A 20,729-nucleotide genomic window follows, 5' to 3' on the forward strand; every position below is an offset into this window, starting at 1 on the left:
CCACATTACCAAAACACCACCTGAAGCCCCATTAGCTGCCAAGTAAACCCACTCCACGTGTGTGCAGCTCCATACACTTCTTATAATACTAGTGGTGATAGCTTTCAACTTCGTCTCCTGTAAACAAACAATGTCCGCCTTCCATTCTCTCAACAAGTTTCTCACTTGAAGTCTCTTACTCAACACATTTAGGCCACGGACATTCCATGAAACTATTTTTGGTTTCATTTGGGAAGGGCCAGCCCCTTTCCTTTAGACCTTTCCCTACTAGAATTACCTTCAGAGTTCATTGACCAAGTCAACCTCCTAAGCTCTCGCTGTTTTTTGGATCCTATTTTCTTATGTTGTTGATGGCCTGCTTCAATGGCTGTGAGGAGTGCCATGAATTGCTCCTCATACCCTTCACATTTCAATCCCACAATATCCTGAATATCTTTTACTGTTTTAAAAACCCAATCTGAAGCATTCGACTGATCTGGGAAGAGACAGCTCAACGGGAAAGGATTTTGAATTTGAAATTCCTGTAGTTCCTGTAGTTCCTCCAGACCTACTTCATCCATGGTATTTGACACCTGAATAATTCTCTGAGAATTTTCCTCATCCGAAAGGAATAAATCTTCACTTGCCGAATCTCCCCTTTCACTATCCCTCCTAGAAACGTCTTCGTTGAAAGGCTCAGAAGTGTCCGTCGGACCTTCATCACCCCCCCCACACCCCATCGGCGCGTTCTGTGCACACAGAGGAGGAAGAACAACGCTCGGAGTCGATGGATTATCTTACAAGCAAATCTGCCCTACAATGATATTGTTGGTCAACAGTGATCTTGTAACTGGAATTATTACACTAATTTTACCCATTTTTAGCGCATGATGTAAAGCATTTCCCTTATCAGGGCTTATGAACCAAGTGTGAAGAGTCTTCCCCCCCCCCACCCCCCTCCTTTTTTAATCTACAGCCATTTTGGTTATGGTGGTTATGGAAGTGATTCTTGAATTTTTGTTTTGGTAGGTTGAAAATCAGCTGCCTGAAAAGATTGAGAGACTTATAAGATGTGAGGCCTCTGCATATCAGAAGCTTTTGATGAAGAGAGTTGAAGAAAATCTTGGTTCTATTGGAGCTTCAAAGGTTTTCTTTGTAGTTCATTATGTTTTCTATCTACTGCTGTCCTTTTTCTTCTCTTTTTCTACTCAGCAACTTTTATAGATTAATTCTTTCAGATGACTACCATTATGTACTCTAATGTTGAATGCTCAATTTTCTCAGGCTCGAACTGTCCACAACTCTGTTATGGAGCTCCGCAATATATGCAATCATCCATATCTCAGTCAACTTCATGCAGAGGAGGCATGCCCTTTACATATCCATTAATCTCTTAAGAGGCCCCAAGATTCAAAGCCCTTATATTTCTGTCTCTATTGTTTGCCCATATTGGTTTGACCCTAATGTTAGATTGTGGTTTTTAGGTTGATAATTTAATACCTCAGCATTATCTGCCACCGATTATTAGACTGTGTGGGAAGCTTGAGATGCTTGATCGGTTACTACCCAAACTTAAAGCAACAGATCATCGGGTATGGTATTCTTAAATATGTTTCTGACAATATATGTTATAATAGTTCCCTATGCCAATTTTAAACACACATATCCCAGTATTCAGGAGCATTTACATTTTTTATTTTTAAAAAGTTTCGTGGCTTGTTCCTTTAAGTCGTGTCGCCAATTGCGTTTCTTGCCCCAGCATTAGGCACTTAGATTTTTTTATTTGATTTTTTTAATTGGAACATATGCATCATGTTCCTACTTGTACGCTACTACATATATTAGTTGACCATCCTTATTGCTTTTTCAATTTGATAATTAGATGAGATTTGAGAACAGTGAACGAGTTGTTGATTAAAATATATTTATTTCCCATTAGTTTTTGCCTCCTTCCTTCACCATTAAATTTTCTGGTGGCAATCCTGATGTGAAGCATTCTTAAAACAGTCCATATGCAAGCTTGGGCTGATTTATCTATTCCAGTACTGTCTTTTTATATATAGGACTTCAAGTACCTATCTTTTCTTTAACATGATTCTGAGTTTATTAGTTAGGAAGGTGGTTAACATGCTAGAAATCAATGCTTTTTATAGCTTTGACATGAACTCGAAATGTTGCAGGTTCTTTTCTTTTCCACAATGACTAGGCTGCTTGATGTCATGGAGGAATATCTTAATTTGAAACAATATCGGTACCTTCGATTGGATGGGCATACATCTGGGGGTGATCGTGGTGCCCTTATAGATCTGTTCAACCGACAGGATTCGCCCTTTTTTATTTTTCTGCTCAGGTTGTAATTTATGTCCGATAAATTCTAGGCACTTCATCTTTCTAGTTTGTGCTTCTTTACTGTGTGCGGCAGGGCTGTAGGAAATAAGAAGTTTGCAAGCTATGATGCACCTTGTCACCAAAAATGAAATAAGAAATTATACAAGCTATGATGTACTTGCTGTGTGCATGAGTAGTTTATGCATGTTTAGGCTGAAACTGACATTTTGATCTGGGATTTTAGTATTCGAGCTGGTGGTGTTGGAGTGAATCTTCAAGCTGCTGATACTGTGATCATATTCGACACTGACTGGAATCCACAGGCACTATACACATTTCTGTTCCTTGATTTGTTTGTCTGGATGATCGTGTAGTGGGGGATTTAAAGCTGGTTATTTATTCATTTATTTGTGTTTTTGGCATATTACCAGGTGGATCTGCAAGCGCAGGCGAGGGCTCATAGAATTGGCCAGAAGAGAGAGGTGCTTGTTCTTCGATTTGAAACTGTAAGTAATTTTGCTTTCGGTTATGTTGTCACATTACCTTTTGGATTATAAGTTTGCTCATTGTTTTAGAGGTTTGTGATTTATATTATGTTGGTTGTACACAATATTTGGCACAACCCGTCAATAGTATTGTAAAAATTGTTGATGAGCTCTCTCAGACACTGGTGATGCCACATAGTTGTACTTCTATTCCTAATCTAGATGAGTAATGCTGTACTGCTTTATTCTCTGCATTAACTTGGCCAAGGTGGATAATTTTTCTTGACAAATATCGATTTTGTTCTCATGTATGCTTGCTGATTGCTTCATTGCCAATATTCTGAACATTTTTTCTGTTCAAATTATCTGATATCTTGAACGTTCTACTCTTAATTGCCCAAACTTCTATTCTTAACTAATTGCATCGGCTTAAGTATGTTTAAATCTTGATAATGATACTGATTTTGAAAACCTTTAGCATTCCAAACTTGTTTTACGGCCAAGCCGACCTTAAAACTTGAGATTACTTCAAATCACAAAAACCCTCGTTAGGTCTTTCTTCACCAATGCCGGACAAGCTTGGACAATAGACATGGAGTAGCCATATGGGCCTTGAACTTTGTCCCCATTCATTTATTTGCCTATCTCCCTAGCTTTACTTTTTTAAAGGCCTTTCCAACGGACTTGCCTCCTTGCCTCCCAATGCTTTGGAAGCCAAGCCATACAACTTTTTGATAGATTAAAAAAAGAAGCCAAGCCATAAAACTTATGTCTCTAGTTTTGTGTGCAATCTCTTGAACTTTTTTTATTTATTTTTTGATTGGCATCGGGTGTCCAAGAGCAAAGTCCTAACTAATCCCAGGGGTGCACAAGCTCTCAACTAGGAGTTCCCTCAAGTGCACCTTGGGTCATTCAAGGGAAGTTCCTCCAGCCCGATGGCGCTAGAAATTGTTTGAACCTAAGATTTTTTTAACCTTAGACCTGAAGGGAGCATACTAAGGCCTTTACCACTTGAGCCAACCCCTAGGGGTCAATCTCTTGTAGAACTGTACTTTGTGATTACTATCTCTTGGTGATTGGCTAGATCTATCCATTCACACTCAAGATGTCTATGGATTTAATTTGTCTATGTTAATTCGCCAGCGTTCAAGAACTTTGTACCCCTGTCACTATCCCTCAACCACAGGGCACGTGTGTAACAAATGTCCTCCAGAAGGGCAAGCCCCCTTCCTTATTGCTAGTGAATTCTTTGGGCTTTCATCAGCCTCTAATGCCCTTCCCTCTTCAATTGCTTCAAGGGTACTAAGTTCATCTAGAAAAGGCTTCTTCTGTCTCCACATTACCTAACACTTGCTCTTTCCAAACTTTCATCTCGGCTTTTAAAGCTTTGAGTTGGTGGTTCAAGACATAACTTTGTGTACCTTGAACATGGTATGAAGCTACCTCTTTTGCCATCTCCACAAAGCCCCCTAAGATTTTAGTCAACTTTCTTCAGACTTGAAGTACCTTTTACCCTTCTAAAAATGCTTGCTATCCAGTAGGATGGGAAAGTGGTTTGAGTCAAGTCTAGGAAATCTTCTAAAAATCTTTCCCAGCCATGGCATACGACTGTTGCCATCATGTGCCCCAGCAGAGCATTGGCATACATCTATTGTCCAGCCACCCTGAATAGAGATGCTATCGCAGCCCTTTTTGAGACTCTGCTGCTGAAAGTGTCAACTGTAACACCCCAAGGGAGGCCTGAGCCACATATGGGCGTACACTCCAAAAGGACTAGTTGATGGTACAATTGGAGCCCTATTGTAACCATTATAAAGAGCAAGAACTTCTCATTCCCAAGCAATGTGGGATGTACACCACCTACACTTATCAGTCAGTATGGAGTATCACATCAACCCACCATAAAGCTTCCATGGCAACTCAATACCTTGACATAGAGCCTAGGAACAAGTTGAAAAAGACTGCTACCTTTTTTGGTGCCTCACCAATTCTCTCCATCCCTTGTATCTCTTCCATCTGGTATGGCGATAAAGCCACTCCGGCCACCACCTCCGTAATCTATTGACAGCCAAATACCTGCCTCATTTGTTGGAACAACTTCGGGCAATAAAGACTCTGTCTCCTACTCTAGCAGACTTCATAGACTCTTCTCTTGTATTAGGATAAGGGCATTCATGGTTGATGGTAACCAAAAAACGCTACCTTCCCCTCCGAGGCTCTGACAACGAGTGAATTTGCTCCATGGTCCACTCGTTAATACACAATGCTAAAATTGTTTCCCCTACCAAATAATTGAATACCTTCAACTTGATGGTAACCCATTTCAAGTGCTTGATATGTGAATACAAACTCCCAGCCAACAACACCAAAGGAGAATGACTTAGAGAATGAGTTTGTTTTGCTAGTGAGAGTCACCGGGAAGAACCATCAGTGAGAGAGTTGTTTTTCTGTTTTCAATAGAACATCATGCATAGCCAACGCTTGTGTATGTCCCCGTGTACTTGGGCTCTTGCCTATTCTTATGACGAATAAGATCTTATTTACTGATTAAAAAAAAAGTGTTTTTCTGCTTAACAATTGGGCTTCTAGTTTGTGGTCCTTTACACCTCTCCTGGTTGTTCTGCTGTGTTAATAATTTCCATTTTCGTTTTGGTTTTTGGATAATTGGACTACATAAATGTGGAACTAAATTAACTAAATTATTCAATATTTAGATCCATGGTTTTTCAAGTTCCTTGTAGTATATGTTATGTTTTTCCTAAATTATATCGAAGAGTTTTGCTACATACAAGCCAGTGTGTAAACACACTACTTGCTGTGGGGCCTATTACAATTTTAAAAAGATCAAAGCGCCAATATTTTTAATGATAGCTAATGTGGATGCCTTCCACATCAGCAGTGTTTTGAGTGTATCAACAAAGAGTCTTACAAATGGAATCTTTTTTTTTTTGGTTTTATATTGAAAGATCACATTTTTTTGTGACAAGGTCCAAACTGTTGAAGAACAAGTAAGAGCTGCAGCTGAGCACAAACTGGGAGTTGCGAATCAAAGCATTACTGCTGGTTTCTTTGACAATAATACAAGGTAAATTTGGATATTTGTTTAGCTGAAGTTTGCAGCATATATTTCCAACTAGTTCTGTAGTTTCCATGACAAATTCTTCATCACAGTGCTGAAGATCGGAGAGAGTACTTGGAGTCCCTCCTGCGGGAGTGTAAGAAAGAGGAAGCTGCACCTGTACTAGATGATGATGCCCTAAATGATATCATAGCCCGCAGGTTTATCTTATTTGTAGTTATGCAATAGTTCTGTCTGCACTCAATTCAAATGCCTGGATATTTATGAGACTGCAGAAGCCGTTATTTGTCTTTTAGCATTATTGTGGAACATGTCCACCATGGTTAAAAACAACAGTCAGGGAGTTAATGTGAATAGATGAGTGCATATTCCCATTATTCGGTTACCTAATAAAAGAAACAAACGCTATCAACAATTCCTGACTGGTTTTTTTTTTTTTTATAAGTAAAAATTTTATTCATCAAATGCAATAGGCGAAGCCCATGTACATGATGTATACGAAAGAAACGCCTAAATACAATCTAATACTAGAAAAACGAGGACAAAAACTCATGGACAGCCCCTCCATTAAGTACAATAGCTGAAAACCAACTAAACAAGGAACACAAAAAATTTCCAGAGTTCTTCAACATTGCGTTCCCTATTAAAACACCTCTCATTCCTTTCCAACCAAATGCACCACATAATGCACAAAGGAATCATCTTCCATGCAGCTGCCACTTGAGAGCAAGAATGAAGTCTAGTCCAATGTGCGAGTAAATCTACCACTGATTTTGGCATAACCCAGGGTATTTAGCCATCTACTGTGTTAGGGCATATACACTGTTAAGTCACAAGCCACCATGTTCCATTATAGAAATTTGTAGCACATCAAATCGGTTAGGTAATTTTGCAACTGGAAAGGATTATTGCTTTGGATTCAAATTTTGATGGACTTAAATAATAATCTGTTTTGCTGTATTTATGTCATTGTTCTCCATCGCTGTGCTTTTGCATAATGCCCTGACTTTCTTTTCCAGCTTTTGAGATTATAATAGCCTTACATTTTGGTTTGTTTAAATTGTCACTATGTCTTCCCTTCCTGAGAACCCCCCTTCCCTGCATTATTGAAATCCTAACTTTATAGCCTACAATTCATGACTATCTTGTGTTGGCAGTGAATCAGAGATTGATGTATTTGAATCAGTTGACAAACAAAGGCGGGAGCAAGAGATGGTATGCATGCATGCATATGTACTAACTACTAAGGCTGTCTCTGTTGTTGATTTTTGGCTGTTTAAATATCCGTGAATAATTGAATTGCTGCTTGTTTAATGAAGTGACTTACAAGAACTTCAAATCTCTGCAGGCGACATGGAAGAAATTGGTATGTGGACAGGGGATGGATGCTTCTGATCCTTTACCTCTCCCGCCTGCTCGCCTTGTTACAGATGACGACTTGAAAGAATTTTGTGAAGCAATGAAGATATTTGCAGTGCCAAAGGCTGGGGTAGTATCTAACGTCGGGGTAAAGCGGAAGAGTGGTTATCTTGGAGGTCTTGATACTCAACATTATGGACGGGGCAAACGGGCTAGAGAGGTTTGTTGATCATGTTTGATAAGCATAATTTGAGCATGTGTTTACTGTAGTTTCCTGCTATATGCTAGTTTGTACATGTATATATAGACTATTGTGTCCCTTTGAATGGATTGGGAATTTTCATTTTTCTGAAATTGGTATTTTTGTAGGTGCGTTCTTATGAAGAGCAATGGACTGAAGAGGAATTTGAGAAGATTTGTAAGGTTGACTCCCCTGAATCTCCCAAACCAAACGAAGAAGGGATGCAGACAAAGTTTGCAATAGATTCTAGTAGGTCTGTGGGGGCTGTTATTAGCTTTGAACCTCATGCTCCAACCCCACTGCCCCCACTGCCCCCACCACCCCCACCACCACCATCTGGGGATCCTCCCATTTTGCAGCAGAGCAAAGAGGTAACACAGCCTTCAAAACGGGGCCGAGGAAGGCCGAAAAGAGCAACATTGGATAAGTCGCCAGTTGCCATGGTTCCTTTAGCACCTCCTGGGCCTGTCGAAATGACAAATACAATATCAGGTTCTGATTTGTTACCTGGTTCTACTATAGGGGAGGGTACAAGTGGAACCATGCATCATATTGGTGTAGGGATTACACCTAGCTCTCAGCCTGCCACTGTTTTACCTCCTGTTACTCCTGGCTCTGAACCAACTGTTGCTTCCCCTTCTGTATCCATTCAAGTAAAAGGACAAGGTCGGAAAACTCAAAGTGGAGTCGAAACCCCCCGGCGTAGGGGAAAGAAACCAGGGCTGGTAGCACCTGCTATGCCTGATGGTTTAGTTGGTCCTGATCCAAGACTAAATGAGCAATCACAAATTCAAACCCTAAATCCATCTGGGAGTCAAGCCATTGCCATGAGTGGAAATATATCTGACCATACTTCAGATTCTTTGCCTGGTTCTGCTGCCTTAACATGTTCCGCTGGAACTGATCAGCATTCTGATGTGGGGATTGCTTTGAATTCTCAGGCAATCCCCCCTTTGCCTTCTGCTTCATTGGTTTCTCAATCCACCCCACCTTGTCCTTCTGTACCCATGCAAATTAGAGCTCAAAGCCAAAAGACTCCAAGTGGAGTAGGAGTGCCTCGGCGTAGGGGGAGGAAACCAGCAATGGTTTCACCTGCAGTTTCAGGTGTGTTGGCTGGCCAGGATTCAAAACCAAATGCACATTCACAGGATAAATCTGGTTATTCAGAGCTTATTAAGAAAGAGAATAATGCTCAGGAAACGACAACTGTTGTCCAGGAGCATACATGTCATCCACCTGATGGTGTTTCTGGTCAGGATAAAAAATTAAGTGAACAGCTGGATAATTTTGCCCAAGCCAAGCAGATAACAGGTTCATCAACAATGCAAGAAAATACTGCCAGATTGCCAGGTAAGTACTATGCATTTTTAAAAGTCGATGAAATTGTTACATTGCATATGGTGAAGGATGACTTATTGGCTAGAGAAATTGAAGGATGTCAAATTTGTGCAGGGAATGCCTCAGGGAAAACTCAAAATACTGGTGTGTGTGAGAAGCAACCTGTGCCAGTTGAGGTTTTGTCTGAAAATGTTTTGTCAAAACCGAAACTTAGTGAGCTTTGGAATAGCCCAGGTGGGGTTGTTCCAAGTGTAACTCTATCAAGTAATACTGTTGTTGAGACGATAAAAAGCTATAGTTCAGAGGATAAAAGCCATCCGGTGGTGTCAGCTTCGAATGCTGCAGCTCCAGTTTTTGGTCTTCCAGCTGATTCCTTCTCTAGCTCTCCTTCCATGGAAGGCCTTAGTATGACAGTGCCTAATGTTGCTGCCAAGATTGCTCCTAATCCTGAGTCAAATGCTTCTTATGCTTATGTTGCCCCAGCCTCTCAATCTATCCCTCCTTGCCCTTCTGAACCTATGCAAATCAAAAGGCAAGGTCGTAAGACTCCAGCCAGAGTAGAGGCAACCCGGCGTAGAGGAAAGAAACATCCTCTAGCAGCACCTGCTGTTCCTGATGGTTCGCTTGGTCAGGATCAAAAATTAAGTCTGCAATCACAGAATAGATCTGGGGATTCGATGGGGACCAAAGCCATTTCCCTGAGAGGTAAGCAGGGAACTGATGTGCAGGAACCAAGCGTTGTTATTCAAGCTCCAGCATGTGAAGTCCATTCACCTGGAGGTTTAACTGTTCATGATCCAAAAAGAAAAGAGCGATCAGCCAATGCTACCCAAAATAAGCAGCCAACCAGCTCATCAGCAAAGCTTGACAGTGGTTCTGGGACTTCAGATAAGACGTCTGCTTTAGGTCGAATTCAGACTGCTAATGTGAATGATGTTGCTCGTGTGATGAAGGAGGTTTTTTCAGGATCTTGCTCTCCAAAAACTCGAATTGTCGAGTCATTTGGAAGTGAAGGGAGGGATCCCCCAAAATTAGCTGTATCGAGTAAAACCTCAGTGGAGGTAACCAAAATTGAGAGGTCGGAGGATAAAGCATGTTCAGCTTTGCCAACCATGGAAAAAACACCTCCAGCTTTTGTTGAAGAGCAATTGGAGACTAAAGGTGAGGGGAAAGTCGACGATGACAAGGCTTCTGTTGTGAGTGAGAGCCTTGTTCCCATGACCAATGGAGACCAACCTCAGAACAATTATGCTTCTGGCTCCATTGGTGAGGTGGAAGATTCAGGACAGCTTTCTAATGAAAACTCAACTTCGCCAAATAAAACAGAGAGCATTTGTGCGGCTCCTCTCAATGCTGGCCAAAAGAATGTTGATGCTTGCCCGAGAACACCTCAGGATGGTGATCTTCCTGGATTTAGCACTGGGGCCTCTAGCGATCAGGTTTATTCATCTTCGATATGTCCAGTAGAGGTGGAGCCTCCTGTTGCATTTGATAATGATTCTACTGAAAAACCAGGGTCTTCTGATGATATTAACTGCCCACCTCAGGATGGTGATCTTCCTGGATTTAGCACTGGGGCCTCTAGCGATCAGGTTTATTCATCTTCGATATGTCCAGTAGAGGTGGAGCCTCCTGTTGCATTTGATAATGATTCTACTGAAAAACCAGGGTCTTCTGATGATATTAACTGCCCCGAAGGTCTTGGAGTTTTAGGAAAATCTGATGATGTTGGTGGTCATCTTAGAGGCACCTCACCTATTTTGGAAACTCCAGATAACTCAGGCTTAGTAGTGGCTGCTGATGTGGTTGAGACTGAGATTGATTCTGGGAACAAAACTGAGAGTGCTGTTAAAGAATCTTCTCCTTGTGATGTCAGAAGCATTGAGTATACCACGAGTCCCATAACCGCTGATGATATTGGTGATCACTCCAGTGTGGTGGAGCATCCTGGTGTAACCAAGGGTAATTCTGAAAACAATGTAGACCCTTCTCCAAAAGAGTCTCCCAAATCTTCTCCTCTAGACATTAAAAGTCTTCAAGGTTCCACACAACTTCCTTTAAGTCGAGAATATTCCGACGTTAATAATTTTAATGTGAGTGTTTCTGATAAGTTCAACTTGCCTTCTGTTGAAGCTAAAGCTACTGAATGCTCTGGTGGAGCTATTGTAGAGGGCTTGGAACTTCCCCAAAAAGATATTAATGCTGGAGATGTTCAGGAACCAGTTGGCACTGCATCAGGTTATGGTACTCCAAAATCAGATCAGACTCCCTCTGACAAGGGCCAAACAGGTGTTCCATGTGGTGTTGGTGAAGAAGAAGGGGAATTTAGGTTGGAGACTGTGCACTCAGTGGTTGCATCTGCTAATGCTAATGATGTTCCGTTGCCGCCAGAAATTCAAAGTTCTGGGGCTGACTGTGCTGGGATTTGCAATATGGAAGTGGACCTAACTGAGGGTTTGTCTGAGCACGATCCAATTAGCACCTTAGCACTGCCGGAGGATTCGGAATGTCCTGAAGCTGAGATGAGTGATGCAACTGACGCATCTCAGGTTAGTGTGACTGCCAAATTTAGCAATATAACAGTTTGAGTCCCTTTAAATCCCTTTAAAAAACTGTCTAATCATACGTCGATTTTGAAAGCCAATGGACTTCTGGATTGACATTACGATTACAGAAATTTATCAAAACGCTTCTTCGTTTTTTAAGAAAATAGGTGATAGCGCGTGTGCACACACCCACACACCCTCCAAAACACACATGCACGCACGCACAACACTCACAATTATGCCCACACATACATAAGTATGTATGTTAGAGAAAGTTCAATATCTTCTCTAATATGATTGCTACTCTTTGTACTTATTTACTAACAAATATATTTAATTTGCAAATGAATATATAGAGCAAAGAACATTGATTATAATAAACATTATATGCCTTGCAATATCTTTACTGTACTTAAAAAGATTAATAATATATCATCCGTGATCCACTCCTGAGCAAAGGCTCAAGTATGTTTTTGCCACTTGATGGATTTGTTGTGATCAATATGTGCATCTCAGGTTTGTGAGATTTTTCCAGAAAGAAACATATCAGGAAACAGTGATCTGCCTTCATCGTTCTTGGTGACCGAGGGAAAGGAGGTTGACACCTATTTGAGTCCACTTGGCAGCTCATTTGCTGTGGAGGATTCGAAACGATCCAAACCTCCAATGGATGATCAAATGAATGTTCCTCTGGTTTGTGGGACTGCACCGGTGAGCATTTTAGAAGACATGGATCTGCCTCAATGTTCCTCAGCTACAGAGGGTAAAAATATTGAGAGCTCGTCTGAGAAGGGTCCAGTTGGTAGCATAATGGCAATGGAAGAATCAATTGGTTCTAAACCTGAAAGGGATGATCAAACAGATGCTTTTTTGGATCACGAACTTGTGGCAGGTTCTAAACCTGAAAGGAATGATCAAACAGATGCTTCTTTGGATCATGAACTTGTGGCAGGTAACGTTTTAGAAAGTGTGGATCTGCCTATATGTCCATCAGCAACCGAGAGTGAAAATGTTGATGGTTTATCAGAGATGGGTCCTGTTGGCAGCTCAGAAGCAGTGAATGTATCAAAAGGGTTGGAAGCTGAAGAGGCTCAACAAATAGATGTTTCTGAGCACAGTGGGCTTCTACTTGCAAGTATATCAGAACATGTGATTCTGCCTTCTGTTCCCTTGGAGGAAGAAGACAAAAAGATCAGCTTTGACAAGGATCCAGTTACTAGCTCGGTTCCACTGGAGGAAAGTGATGGTTCTGAAGCTGAAATGGGTGATCAAATGGAGGCATCACAGGCTTGTCCGATTGTTCCAGAAAATACCGTGTCAGAAAACATGGATTTGCCTTCATCTTCTTTAAGAACAGAGAAAGAGGAAACTGAGGGTTTGACTGAGAAGGGTCCAGTTAGCAGCCTGGAAGAATCATTTTGTCCTGAAGCTGAGATGTGTGGTAGAGATGGTGCATCTCAGGTTTGTGGGATTTCGCAAGATATTTATATAAATCAAAACCAAAAATCCTTGAAAAATTTTCCCTACTTCGAACCTTGATCTTGAAAGCCAGTAGGGCTGTCTAAATTACTGGATTAAAGTTATTCTATCGAATCCAACACAGACCACAAAAAGCATTGACTTTTATCGAAGTGGAGGACTAGACCGTTTTAGAGTGTGAAAATCATGCTTACAGTAATTTTACTATGTATTGCTTCCAGTTTTTATGCATTTGGTAATGATTTTCCTTTTTGAGAAACAATCAACACCCTATTTCTTTTTTGTACGAACTGTCTCTTAAATTTACAAGTGAATCTATTGAGCTACAAATATCCATTTATGATAAAATGCCTTACAGTATTCTAGCTTCAAAAATGGCTTTTGTTACGTGATTTTTTCTAATGATTCTTCTCTTTGATAATCTTGGTATTTATTGTTGTTAGTTACTGCACCCATCCATGACTACAGTCACATCTTGAGCTGAGGCTCGGGTTCCTTTTTGTCACTGATTTGTGCTGACTAATATGTATGTGTCAGGTTTGTGGGACTCTGCCACAAGAAAATATATCAGAAAACATTGATCTGCCTTCATCGACCATGGTGGAGGAGAAAAAGGTTGAGGACTCCAATATGCGTTCAGTTGGTAGCTCAGCAGCCCTGGAGGAGAAAAAGGTCGAGGACTCCAATATGCGTTCAGTTGGTAGTTCAGCAGCCCTGGAGGAATCAAAAGGATACAAAGCCAAAATGGATGATCAAATTATGGTTTCTCAGGTTTGTGGCATTGTGCCAGGAAAAGCTTCAGAGAACATGGATCTGCCTCATAGTCCCTCTGCAACAGAAGTTGGAAATATTGAGGGCTTATCTGAGAAGGGTCCAGTTGGCAGCTTAGTAGCAGGGGAGGAATCAAATGATCGGATGAATGTATCTCAGGTTCCTGGGATTGTGCATGGAGAAAATATATCTGAAGACAATAATCTGTCTTCATTTTCCAAAGTGACTGAGGAAGAAAAGGTTGAGGACTCCTCTGATATGGCTCCAGTTGCCAGCTCAGTGGCACAGGAGGAAACAAACAGATCTGAAGCTCAGGTTTGTGAGATTTTGCAAGGGGAAAATATGTCAGGAGACATTCATCTGCCTTCATCTTCCATGGTGCGTGAGAAAGAAAATATTGAGAACTCAGAAACAGCTCCATTTTCCAGCTCAGTGGGAGTGGAGGAATCAAAATTGTCTGAGGCTGTGGTCTGTGGGCTTGTGCCAGAAAATGTTTCAAGAAATTTGGATCTGCCTCAAAGTATCTCAGCAGCAGAGGGTGAAAATACTGAGGACTTATCTGAGAAGGGTCCAATTGGCAGCTTAGTAGCAACTGGGGAAAAAAATGATTCTAAACTTGACATGGTTGATGAAATGGATGCTTCGCCGGTTGATAAAACTGTGCCCGAAAATGTTACAAAAATTTTGGATCTGCCTCAAAGTATCGCAGCAGCAGAGGGTGAAAATTACGAGGGCTTGTCGGAGAAGGGTCCAATTGGCAGCTTAGTAGCAACTGAGGAAACGAATGATTCTAAACCTGATACCGTCGATGAAATAGATGCTTCGCCGGTTGATGAAACTGTGCCAGAAAATGTTTCAAAAAATTTGGGTCTGCCTCAAAGTATCGCAGCAGCAGAGGGTGAAGATAACGAGGGCTTGTCTGAGAAGGGTCCAATTGGCAGCTTAGTATCAACTGAGGAAACAAATGATTCTAAACCTGATGCAGTCGTTGAAATGGATGCTTCGCCAGTTGATAAAACTGTGCCAGGAAATGTTTCAAAAAATTTGGGTCTGTCTCAAAGTATCGCAGTAGCAGAGGGTGAGAATAAAGAGGGCTTGTCTGAGAAGGGTCCAATTGGCAGCTTGGTAGCAACTGAAGAAGCAAATGATTCTAAACCTGACGCGGTCGATGAAATGGATGCTTCGCCGGTTGATAAAACCGTGTCAGAAAATGTTTCAAAAAATTTGGGTCTGTCTCAAAGTAGCACAGCAGCAGAGGGTGAAAATAACGAGGGCTTGTCTGAGAAGGGTCCAATTGGCAGCTTAGTAGCAAATGAAGAAGCAAATGATTCTAAACCTGATGCGGTTGATGAAATGGATGCTTCCCCGGTTCATAAAACTGTGCCAGACAATGTTTCAGCGAACATGGATTTGCCTGTGTGTTCATCAGCTGCAGAAAGTGAAAAAGTTGAGAACTCATCCGAAAAGGCTCCGGCTGATAGCTCAGAAGAACTGGTTCTCAACTCATCCGAGAAGGCTCCGGCCGATAGCTCAGAAGAAGTGGATAAGTCAAAATTTTCCAAAGCTGATGGAGTATAAATGTAGAATTTCCTTGTACAGTTCTTGCTGTCATTTCCTGCTGATATCAATTGATTCTGCTCAATTAGACGATATGTAGTTAAGAATTTTGTTGCCCTATATCTAAGTTATCACCTGCTTTCCAGTTATGTGTAGATCGAGCATTGTTATACATAAAGCAATCTAGCCAAACTCTTCAGGGCATTTACATGTTTTCGCAGTATGTAAAAATTTTCTTGTCTGATGCAAGGAACTGAATTTGCATGCATGTAACATTAAATTGGCCTTGAAGTTGGTCTAATTCATTTCTGAATGATGTTTGCATGTCCATCCCATGTGAACTGTGCTAATTAGGTTGTCGAAGTGTACCGACAAAAAGGATCTCAAAAAAGCAAAAAATCTTCATTAATTCCTTAGTAAGAGGAAGAAGTCGATCTAACTATCTATTATATCCTCTGTATCATTATCGTTATCATCTTTATGAAATTCAATCCCTATGTGATCCATACTATAGATGACAGTAACCCAAAAAGAATCCGATTAGGAAACGCAAACTGTAAAAATTTGTTTGTAAATACAAGAGATCTAAGCATGATTACATTTTCTCACCCAATATTTACTCTCTCTAAGCCATGATGTTTAAACCAGTCACCATTGAGTTTCATGCTCAAATTGCTTTTGAGTTCAATTCTAGATAAACACACAACACATTTCACAACAATGTTTTAAGATAAGTGTTTTTGTAAAAGTAATGTTACTTTTATAAAGTGTTTTACAAAATTATCCCCCATTTAACAAATTGTTGTGAAATGTGTTGTGCAAAATGTTGCGTATAAATCATTTTCCTTTTTGAAAACTTATCAGACAACAATTAAGAATCCATAAATGCAATAGAAGTTGCTTCACTTTTATTTAGTTAAAAAGGTGCTACAACCGCAAGTAGATTCTACAAAAGTAATTCCATAAACTAACATGTCTTGATGTGATACGTTAGATTTAATTTTTAACAAAAATACTTTTATGGTAAAGTAGACATGTTAGTTTGTGTGATTACTTTTGTGGGATCTCTGTTAAGAAATAATTTTACTGAATAAACTTGCTTGATTTCATTGATGTATTGTGTAAAATATATATAGTTGTACAAGGGGAATGATATACATGGAAACAATATCATAAACGGCTATACAATTAAAACAAATATGTGGTGATCTTTCTAATAGCAAAACTGATGGGAATTGGCGAGAATCATGGGATCTGTAATACTCCCCCTCAAGTTGGTGCATGAAGATCCGTAATGCCCAACTTGCGAAATAAATGATGAAATAGATCAGAACCCAAGGCTTTGGTGAAGATGTCGGCAATTTGCTCAAAAGAGGGAAGGTGAGCGGTGGTAAAGAGCCCAGAACGCAGGTTGTCACGAACAATGTGGCAGTCAATTTCACTATGCTTTGTACGCTCATGAAAAACTAGATTTTGAGCAATGTAAAGGGCAGACTGATTGTCACAATAGAGAATCATGGGGTCGGTGTGAGAGATGCCAAGGTCATGAAGAAGCTGCTGAAGCCAAACAAGTTCACATGTGGTGATGGCCATGGCGCGATATTCAGCTTCTGTAGAAGAGCGAGCAATCGTGGTTTGTTTCTTAGTACGCTAGGAAATGGGACTAGAACCAAGAGTGATGAAGAAACCAGTAGTGGAGCGGCGAGTGGTAGGATAATTAGCCCAATCAGAATCAGTATAAGCACGAACATGCAAATCATTGGAGGAAGGGAAAAAAATGCCTTGACCCGGAGTGCCTTTAATGTAGCGAAGAACACGAATGGCAGCCGTCATGTGCGGAAGGCGTGGGGCATGCATGAATTGGCTGAGAATGTTCACTGTAAAAGCAATATCAGGTCTGGTGATGGTGAGATAAATGAGTTGTCCAACTAGCCGTCGGTAGGAGCTTGGATCAGGAAGAAGATCGCCATCAGTGTCGCTGAGCTTCAAGTTTTGTTCCATAGGAAAGGAAGCAGGTCGCGAACCAAGAAGACCGCTATCGGCAAGGATGTCCAGGGCATATTTTCGTTGATTGAGAAAGATGCCTGGAGGGGATCGAGCAACTTCAAGGCCAAGGAAATATTTGAGAGGGCCAAGATCCTTGGTTTTGAAGTGCGTGGAAATAACATATTTGAAATAGATAACCTAAGAAAGATCATTGCCGACAACCAAAATATCATCAACATAAACAAGAACAATGGTGAGGCTGGTAGCAGTGGTCAATGTAAAGAGAGAATGATCGACCTAAGACTGAATAAAACCTGCAGTAAGAAGAACAGATGTTAGTTTAAAAAACCAGTTCCGGGAAGCTTGCTTGAGGCCATAAAGGGATTTCTGAAGACGACAAACTCGTGTCTCCCCCTTAAGACAATAACCGGGAGGTGGTGTCATGTAAACTTCCTCATCAAGGTCTCCATGTAAGAATGCATTGTGGACGTCCATTTGATGAATAATCCAATGTTTGGCGGCAGCAACGGTGAGGACATAGCGGACTGTGGTCATTTTGGCAACTGGAGCAAAGGTTTCATGATAGTCAATACCTTCAACTTGAGTGTAGCCTTTCGCCACGAGGCGAGCCTTGTGGCGCTCAACTGTACCATCTGCTCGTAGTTTTGTCTTAAAAACCCATTTGCAATCAATGTGTTTCTTACCAAGTGGGAGAGGTTCAAGTGTCCAAGTTGAGTTCTCTTCAAGAGTATGGAGTTCAGAGGCCATAGCTTCACGCCAGTGAGAGTGGCGATTAGCTTTTGAGTAACAGGTAGGATCAACAGTGGCAGTAAGGGCAGTTAAGAATGAATAATGAGCAAGAGAAAAACGAGAGTATGAGAGAAATGTAGATAAGGGGTGAGAAGTACCTGAGGACTGTGCAGTGGTTGAAATAGCAATGGACTCCGTGGGTATGGTGGGGCAAACATAATCAAGAAGATAAGCTGGTCGAGTGATGGTGCGATGGGGGCGAGAAATGGGGGAGTAGGATCAGGAGGTATGATCGAGTCTGAGGTGGGTGGAGAAGAAGAAGAATTTTCTGAAATGGGGATGGTCGATTCTGAGATTGGTGTAGAAGAAGGATGTTCTGGGATGGGTAAAGGGAGAATGAGGGAGTTAAGGTGTATGTGGAGACATAGAATGTTGGAAAGGAAATTGATTTTCATAAAAAGTCACATCACGAGAGTAAAAAAGGTCATGTGTGTCAAGATTGTATAACTTATAAGCTTTACGGTTGCTTGGGTAACCAAGGAATACACAACGAGAGGCACGGGGTGAAAATTTATCGCGATGAGCGGTAAGGGTTTGGGCATAGCAAAGACAACCAAATACCCGAAGATGAGTGTAGGTGGGTGAAGTGTTGAATAGAAGTTGAAAATGAGTTTGATTTTGAAGGGAGCGACTAGGGTTCTATTCATGAGGTATGCAGCGGTAAGGACACATTCGCCCCAAAATTTTAGGGGTAAATGTGCCTGAAAACGAAGACTACGAGCAACGTTCAGGAGATGCCTGTGTTTTCGTTCCACAACACCATTTTGTTGAGGAGTTTCAACACAAGTACGTTCGTGAATGATGCCGTGATCATGAAAATAGGTTTGGAGGTTTTGAGAGAGAAATTCTTGACCATTATCGGTGCGAATAATTTTAACGGTGGAATTAAATTGGTTTTTAACAAGAGCAAAGAAATGCATTAAATGGCTAAATGTTTCTGATTTAAAACGCATTAAATAAATCCAGGTAGTGCGAGAAAAATCATCAACAATAGTCAAGAAATAATGTGCACCACAAATAGATGCAGTAGAATATCCACTCCAAATATCACAATAAAGTCGATTAAAATGAATCGTACTTTTATTATTAGCATGAGTTGAAAAAGGTAAGCGAGTATGTTTAGAACGAGCACAAACATCGCAATGAGAAAGAGTACATGGACTATCAAAAATATGAGGAATAACAAAACTAGAAGGATGACCTAGATGTTGATGCTATAGGATTTTATTGTCAAGATGTTGAGCAGAGAAGGCAGTGATTTGGTGAGTCTGGAAAATGTAGAGTCCATTGCAAGCTTCACCCGCTCCAATCAGCCTCTTCAATTGAAGGTCCTGAAAAAAACATGCAGAAGATGAGAAGAGGGCAACACAAGGTAAATTTCGAGTGAGTTGAGGGATAGAGAGGAGATTATAGTGGAAAAGAGGGACAAAAAAGACATTGGAGAGGGTGAGGGTCTTTGATAACCGAATGGGGCCAATGCCTTCAACGGGAATCATTTCTCCCGTGGGTAGCCGAATGTTACGGCTTGAAGGAGCCTATTGTAGACTCAAGTATAATGATCAACAGTGTCTCATATGATCACTAGCGCCACTGTCGATTATCCAATCCGTGTGAGGATAAAAAACAGAGGGGGTTGAGAAGGAGTTACCAACAAAGTTTGCCATCGGAGTGGGGGTTTTCAGGAGAAGTTTTAGCTGTTGATAGTCTTCCGGAGAGAGCCTTGGGATGGGACTCGAGGAGGAATCGGCGAGATGAACGGTGGCAGAGGGTGGTTTCCCGAGCAGCGAAGGCTTGCGATGGTTGCGAGGTTCACGCCCAGGTGGGTATCCGACGATGAGCCAACATCGGTTGCGCAGGTGTCCATCTTTACCACATTCGGAGCATTTGAGAGGTGGCAGTTCGTGGATGGAATTTCGAGCGGCAAGGGCTATGGGTCCCGACGAAATATGAGAAACTTGGAGGAGTCGTTGTTGTTCCTCTTGAAAGAGGATGGAGAAGACTCGGTTCAGAGATGGAAGAGGATCGGTGGCAAGGATTTGGGACCGAAGGGTTGCGAACGAATCATTGAGTCCCAAAAGAAATTGGAACACCCGTTCGTCCTCAGCTCTTTGCTCTAAAGTGGTGGCATCGGTGGTGGGTTGGAGGTTTCCTAATTCATCCCATAGTTGTTTGATGCTATTGTAATAATCGGGTATGGAGAGATGGTTTTGGTGAAGGTTAGAGATCTCTCGTTTGAGATGAAATAAGCGAGCGTTGTTGCCGTGGCAAAAACGGGACTCAAGATCGAGCCAAACAGCACGGGGGTCATCGTGGTAATCAAGGGAATTTGCAAGAGAAGGGTTAATGGTGTTGAGGATCCAAGTGAGGACCATGTCCTTGGTACGGCTCCATTGGGCATAATCAGGAGAAGTTGTTGGGGGGGTTTTGAGTGTGCCATCAACAAAGCACAGTTTGTTCTTGGCATTGAGGGCGGCGAAGGGCGCGTTGCCACTGGGAGAAATTATCGCCGGTTAAATGACCAGAGATGAGGACGAGGCTGGGAGAATCGGAGGGATGAAGAAGATATGCATGGAATTTTCAGAGGAATAAGACATGAGGAGCGGCAGGGAAGGGGACTCAGGAAAGAGGTAGGCTTGATACCATGTTAAGAAATAATTTTACTAAAAAAACTTGCTTGATTTCATTGATGTATTGTGTAAAATATATATAGTTGTACAAGGGGAATGATATACATGGAAACAATATCATAAACGGCTATACAATTAAAACAA

The 20,729-nt window shown here is 41.3% G+C and overlaps 2 protein-coding genes across 5 annotated transcripts in view; one reads left to right on the forward strand and one right to left on the reverse strand.

Moving 5' to 3' along the window:
• Window positions 1-15,490, forward strand: part of LOC109005940 (chromatin structure-remodeling complex protein SYD) — a 40,579-nt gene extending 25,089 nt beyond the window's left edge. For 3 of the 4 annotated variants that reach the window (XM_018985045.2, XM_035683404.1, XM_035683403.1), the window contains 14 exons: window positions 1,009-1,125; window positions 1,264-1,344; window positions 1,464-1,571; window positions 2,160-2,329; window positions 2,552-2,630; window positions 2,739-2,813; window positions 5,780-5,877; window positions 5,964-6,071; window positions 7,029-7,086; window positions 7,220-7,450; window positions 7,600-8,821; window positions 8,924-11,358; window positions 11,872-12,816; window positions 13,372-15,490. In XM_018985045.2, coding sequence (XP_018840590.2) covers window positions 1,009-1,125; window positions 1,264-1,344; window positions 1,464-1,571; window positions 2,160-2,329; window positions 2,552-2,630; window positions 2,739-2,813; window positions 5,780-5,877; window positions 5,964-6,071; window positions 7,029-7,086; window positions 7,220-7,450; window positions 7,600-8,821; window positions 8,924-11,358; window positions 11,872-12,816; window positions 13,372-15,183 — 7,539 coding nt within the window. In that variant the 3' untranslated portion in view covers window positions 15,184-15,490. The remainder of the gene's footprint in view (window positions 1-1,008; window positions 1,126-1,263; window positions 1,345-1,463; window positions 1,572-2,159; window positions 2,330-2,551; window positions 2,631-2,738; window positions 2,814-5,779; window positions 5,878-5,963; window positions 6,072-7,028; window positions 7,087-7,219; window positions 7,451-7,599; window positions 8,822-8,923; window positions 11,359-11,871; window positions 12,817-13,371) is intronic. The other variant, XM_035683405.1, reaches the window with a different exon arrangement.
• A 4,027-nt stretch (window positions 15,491-19,517) lies between these two features.
• Window positions 19,518-20,330, reverse strand: LOC109005782. Its single transcript, XM_018984829.1, has one exon. The coding sequence runs from the start codon at window positions 20,328-20,330 to the stop codon at window positions 19,518-19,520; it is 813 nt and encodes a 270-aa protein (XP_018840374.1).
• Window positions 20,331-20,729: the final 399 nt, after the last annotated feature.

This window comes from Juglans regia, chromosome 12, assembly GCF_001411555.2.
Source record: "Juglans regia cultivar Chandler chromosome 12, Walnut 2.0, whole genome shotgun sequence".
Lineage (NCBI taxonomy): Eukaryota > Viridiplantae > Streptophyta > Magnoliopsida > Fagales > Juglandaceae > Juglans > Juglans regia.